The sequence below is a fragment of the Colletotrichum navitas genome (genome assembly GCF_030913465.1).
Source record: "Colletotrichum navitas strain CBS 125086 chromosome Unknown LY79scaffold_325, whole genome shotgun sequence".
Lineage (NCBI taxonomy): Eukaryota > Fungi > Ascomycota > Sordariomycetes > Glomerellales > Glomerellaceae > Colletotrichum > Colletotrichum navitas.
The window spans coordinates 1-5,459 of record NW_026850871.1 but is presented as its reverse complement, the minus strand read 5'-3'; the positions used below and the strand labels follow the sequence as shown (position 1 = coordinate 5,459).

The window sequence follows — 5,459 nt, the reverse complement described above, 5'->3', positions numbered from 1 at the left end:
TAAGAAAACAAATAGGGAGAAGGACAAGAAAAGACAGGAGAGGGCACAGATATAAGGTAGAGTTATAGAGAAGGGAGAGGGCAAGGTAGTAGAAAAGAAGGATAAGATTAGAGAGTAGGGGCAGTTAGAAGGGCAGTAGGATATATAGAGTAATAGAGATAGAAAGCAAGGTAGAGTTATAGGGACAAGGAAGCAAAAGAGGACAAGAAGAAGAAGATACAAGAGGGCAAAGAACAGCAGTAAGGGTTAGAGAATACAAGCAAGGTTAGGGTTAGAGAGGAAGCAAGGGGTCAGGGTTAAAGAGGAAGGGTAGGGTCAGGGTGAAAGAGGAAGGGTAGGGTCAGGGTTAGAGAGGAAGGAAAGGGTCAGGGTAAGAGAGAGAGGAAAAGGGATAGGGAGCAACAGGCAGGGTTAGGATCTTCGGCATCAGAAAAAGGATATAGCATAGGAATATATAGATAATCTAGGACCTGCAGTTGTTAACTATTTAACTTAACTTTGGCCTTGAGGTTGGTTGGTTGAAGTGAAGCTATTTGTAAAGTTGGTTAGTTGGTTGAGTAAGTTAGTTAGTTGGGTTAATCTAAATAAAGCGCTGCACCTATGACTGCAGAAGCCCTACTAGAGGGTAGTATTTGTACAAGAGCGAATGAAGTGCACATGAAAAGCTTTAGAGAGCGGATTGTCCATGAACAATAATAGTACAACTATACCCGCCTAGCGGATTGCTGCTCATGACGACACTTCGATATTTAGGTTAGGCGTGATTTATGGCTGTTGGTTATTAGTCACAGGTTGAATGAACAATACCCTGATGTAACGTTGTATTAACGTGATGATATTCATGGGTGGAGGTTATTGTATCGATATTACAAGAGGGTTGTGATACGGTTAACTGTATGTATTAGTAGGCAAGTGACGAATAAGGGGTTCTGGTTTAATTATGCGTAAAGAGGAAGTGTAACTATCGTGAGCCGCCTGGTTGAATAGGCGGTGAAATCCATCGCTTGCCGCGGTGGATACCGCGGCGAAACCACGGGTAATACCGTGGTGGGTTATCGGGGATAAGCCCGTTAAACCCGATGGACTTAGCGATGCCTAGCATCGCAACAGATAGTTTGAAAAAAGGGATGCTCTTGAGGATGCGGGATTTTCGGGTGGTTCGGAAGTAGGGGTGGTTCCAATGTGAGGTGGGTGGGTTACTGCTTGTCTATATCTATATAAACCTAAGGGTATCCGTACTGTATTAATCTAATGTAAATAGTAGTTCAGTCTAGCTATTCTAGTTCTAAGTTGTGTAAGAGTGGTTGCTGTAATGGTTCAAGGCGAGCATATTTGCAACTGGCTATGGCGACTACGTACGAGTATCCTCAGATGAGGAGTAGAAGGGAAAAACAGTGAACCTCTGCCTCACCGCTGGTCTGATCAGGGCCACGACGCACCGGCCATCGGATTGTCGGCATCGTGGGTTCCGCGGTGGGCCTGATCAGGGATGGCTCATGGCCGCGATATCCAGTAAGACCTGATACGGGCCTAGCCCGTTACAATAATAGCTTTATAAAACTTAGTAAAACTTATATATATAGCTAGAATAAGAGTAAGCTATATATGTATTGCCTTTCTCTATTTTTATTATGATCTATTATAAAGATATAAAGTGCTATAAAAGCGATTTTCGGTGTAAAAGGTGGACCGAAAGTAGGTATGTTGATTCAAAACCAGCTCATGATTTGGTCTGTGCTGCATAGAGGAAGGGTGAAGTCCTTTCACAACCCATACTCTGTGGCCTCTGATGCTAATTGGAGCTGCTCGCTTCGCCCTCGCGTCTTTGATGCTCGAACCAAGTTGTTGCGCCACTAGGTTTGATGCCCGTCTCCGCACTTCTTGTCCAGCTTTACTGTATCCCAGGGTTGCGCATTGGCAACTCAGGATTACTTCATGCTTCAAGATAGCTAAGATGTTTTCCGTTAAGTCGTGGGGGGCTTCGACGGCTTCATTTCTTCTTATCTCATCTAATGCCTGCAAGTCGTCTGTTACGGTCAGGTATCCTTCAGTGGTGTTGTCTGGTGAGAGACGTTGAGGCGATTACTAAACAACAGTGTAAGGGTCTTGCTGGCTTGCTGGTAATCTTGCTGGTCAAGGTATACGGTGATCAATCGTATAACTAACAAAGGTAGAGGCTTGGGTGTTTTAGACACAACTGAAGAGATAGATGAAAGCTTCTTTTATCAAGAATGATACGAAGTTGATTGCTGAAGAGCTATGGGAGTCTGTCCTTGAGTGCTTCCAAGTCCATCCTATATACAAGTCCTGACTCCTGTTGGTGTGCCTGGGACCGATATCTCAATGTCGGTCCTTCATCATGGACCGCCCCTGGCATGTCGGTCCATGTCCTGGGACCGCTTATCGTTTGTCGGTCCTTCTTATCTTCACGTGACTTGTACCATAGTTCTTCCGATCCGAGAGGTGAGTCTGACGTGTTTCCGTGCAGCGTGCATATATCCTTGGTGGTAGCCGCCAGGCGCCCGTGGGGCGACCCTGGCCCTGTCATGCTTGTTGGGTCGTAACATCGTCATCGCTAAAAAAGCTGCAGGCGTCAAGAATGGGAACTTGAGGAAACGAGAGTTGGGAGGTAGCGAGCTGTTCAGATATCCAATTGAGTGTAGTTATAGCTCTTGATCATTTCCACAAACACCATGTCGTGCGTGTTGGATGGGTTTTGCAGCAGGATGAGTGGCAACTGACGCCAGCCTTGCAGAAGGCGGCTGAAGTTGTTCCACACCTCGGGCCTGGTTCCCCATCGATCCAGAAACTCTCAAGCCGGTGCAAAACAGGGGTGGTCTTCCGTTATGAGCTCCCACTCGGACGTTTTCCGCAAGTTCGGTTCTATTACATGGTGAATGATATGCGCACGTGTACTGGGAGCATCTAGTATTGACAGCCCAACGAGTGATTTGGTGATATTCAGGGTCTGAGCTAAGTGGCAATACTGTGTTAATGTTCTTTTCCACACAAAAATGGCCTGGCTGACATAGTGTGTGTTAGGCCTATCCCAGCACATTCATTACAGCAATAGTCGCACTATGCATCGGACTATAATGTCTTACACAAGCATGACTAAGTCTACTAAGGATATGCCAGCATAGGGGATCGTCCACTCACTATATAGATAGATGGGATATTCCCATATTCCTACATTCCACATACTCATCAATCCATCTTCATTGACCCCCTACCTTCGTATGAGCCTGTCAGCTGCTTCCCGACATTATGTATTGATTTCTGTCGATAACTTGTCCAAATAATTGATTGTTTTGGTGAGAAATCAATAACAAAAAGAGGACAGTAGGACCAGGTGTGACACCCCTTTTTTCGCCCCCTCCTTGGAGAGGGTGTTTAACTTTGACCAAAACCTAGCACCTCTGGGTAATTATTAGTCAAAACACTTATCCCAGTGCCCTCCACTCCTCGCGAATTCCAAGCTTTCCACGAACTGCCCTAGCTTGCACCGGCCGAGCTTATCAACGTCGCAACCTGATAGCGGCATCACCCGATCGTTGATTAGCACCCGGACCATCTCCTCATCCGTCTCGCCGCTACACTTCATCTTCTCTACATACATACGCGATGCGAACGGAATTAACCTGCTAGCTGAGAAACCCCCAGCCTTTGCTATTGGTGTCCTCTCCGTCTTACTCAGTGGCTTTGCTTTATCAAATAGTCCCAGCGCACTAAAAATAGCCACCATAACGTTACCCCGGGTAAAGTCAGCGTATATCTTCTTATTAAGTGGGAATGTTGCTGGATCTCCAGTAAGCGTTGAGTTGGTTGATGTATGGTCGACCACTGGCTGTTGCGTTAACCGCGCAATGAGCTCATTAGTAAAGCCTACCCCCTGTGTTGGACCTAGCGAGTTGCCTAAACTCCATGCATAATATTTGCCAAGTGTCTCAGAGTATTCGTAGTTCTTAAACTCCTCTTTTGTAAAGAGCTTACAGACTTCTGACTCTATACCGTTGACTACTGTGTTCGTTGGGCACAGTAACATTAAGAGCACAGTATCAGCAGCTGTGAGATGAGCCCCAGGCAGCATCTTATTTAGCCGTGCTGTGATTGGCCGTGTATATTTTATACGCCACTGAGCTTGCGCTTCCTCAGTAAGATCATCAAAGTCTCTTTCAAACGCTGTACACACGCCGTGGTGCAGTGTATTATTAAAGCCTTTCCTTATGGGCATAATGTGGATGCGCCCAGGAGATCTGTTGTCTAGTTTACGGGAGCTGTCGCCTGTCTTAGAGCGATAGAAACCTTGCTTCCATAAAGAGGCTGTCTGGACCACGCGGTCCTCGCTAATGCTTCGAATAAAGGGATCGTTGTCGGTGGCCAGATCCTGGTACCGTGCGTAGAATGATCTACCTGAGTCAATAGACTCCTTCTTGCCAAACGGTGTAAGCTGGTCCACGTCTTGGGGTAACTTGTAGGTCTTTAAGACCTCAAGGCCATCGCCGTAGTGGGAGACTTTGGTCCGGATGCGCTCGATAAGTGCTTTGAACTTCCGCATCTTAGTGGCCTTTGGATTGCGAGAACCGTGCCGGCTCAGGACTTGTACGAAGGTGATCTGGCAGCCTGCAGGTATAGCGGCGTCGATTTCTGACGGCACCGAGAAGAAGGGGGTGAGGGTGCCCCAGAAGTGAGACTTAGTCTCAGTTCCCCTACGTATTTTAGGGTCAAGTGCCTGGCCACTGATAGAACTGTTTATACGCTGTAAGTCTGGTGTAATACTAGTGAATATTTGAATTAGTGCACGACTTACCTAAAGCCTAGGGCTAACAAAAGGAGCAGGACTAAAGCCATAGCGCCAATTTCGAGGTTTAGGGATTATTAGGATCTGTGATTTCCTACACGCGTGACGCTTTAAACGCCTTTAACGGTTTTTTATATGTTTTTTATCCCCAAGGAAGAGATATATCTTTGATGGGCTTTTAGGCTAAAGCTACAATATTAGTAACACTTCTCATGACAGATTAAGCCAATTGGCCAACAATGATCAAAATAGATTAGGGGTCCCAAGTGGTTCTCTAAGTCGGTCATCTGCGGCTAGTTTAGTATCCCTGTGTTCCCTTAATCTATTCATTTACTGGTATACTACGTAGTAGATATCTTGTTAATATAAAGGTACAGATACAGGGTTTGATTGGAATACATAGTATATGAAGCTAATCTAATCTTAATGAAATCACAAAATTGAATTCACCAAGTATGCGTAGTGATACGATGCACAGATGTTCGTGTCTCGTGCGAGGCTAGCTCTTTGTAGCGGAATATCAATACATTCTTGGTTTCTCATTGGCTCATTCTATCCGAAAAATGGGGCGAGTCCACCGCCGTCTCTGCGCCAATCGCCGACGTTTCTCCGCCGGCACCCTTGCGGATGGGACTGCTCTTATCAAATGTAGTAGAAT

At 45.9% G+C, this 5,459-nt stretch overlaps 2 protein-coding genes across 2 annotated transcripts; one reads left to right on the top strand and one right to left on the bottom strand.

Annotated features, from left to right (window-relative positions):
• Positions 1-1,736: 1,736 nt before the first annotated feature.
• On the top strand, positions 1,737-2,226 carry LY79DRAFT_222670 (uncharacterized protein). Its single transcript, XM_060551619.1, has one exon. The coding sequence runs from the start codon at positions 1,790-1,792 to the stop codon at positions 2,075-2,077; it is 288 nt and encodes a 95-aa protein (XP_060406639.1). The 5' UTR covers positions 1,737-1,789; the 3' UTR covers positions 2,078-2,226.
• Positions 2,227-3,211: 985 nt separating this feature from the next.
• LY79DRAFT_687874 (histidine acid phosphatase) lies at positions 3,212-4,962 on the bottom strand. The gene is made up of 2 exons (XM_060564686.1): positions 4,811-4,962; positions 3,212-4,748 (listed from the first exon to the last, which is right to left on the bottom strand). The coding sequence occupies exons 1-2, from the start codon at positions 4,849-4,851 to the stop codon at positions 3,431-3,433; spliced, it is 1,359 nt and encodes a 452-aa protein (XP_060406638.1). The 5' UTR covers positions 4,852-4,962; the 3' UTR covers positions 3,212-3,430.
• Between the last annotated feature and the right edge of the window lie 497 nt (positions 4,963-5,459).

What these genes read in the sequence shown, in the direction of transcription:
- LY79DRAFT_222670 (XM_060551619.1), top strand. Translation starts at nt 1,790, where the DNA reads ATGCTAATTGGAGCTGCTCGCTTCGCCCTCGCGTCTTTGATGCTCGAA.
- LY79DRAFT_687874 (XM_060564686.1), bottom strand. Translation starts at nt 4,851, where the DNA reads ATGGCTTTAGTCCTGCTCCTTTTGTTAGCCCTAGGCTTTAG. An exon ending in TTGTTAGCCCTAGGCTTTAG is followed by an intron (nt 4,749 to 4,810) that starts GTAAGTCGTGCA and finishes GCGTATAAACAG; the next exon opens with TTCTATCAGTGGCCAGGCAC.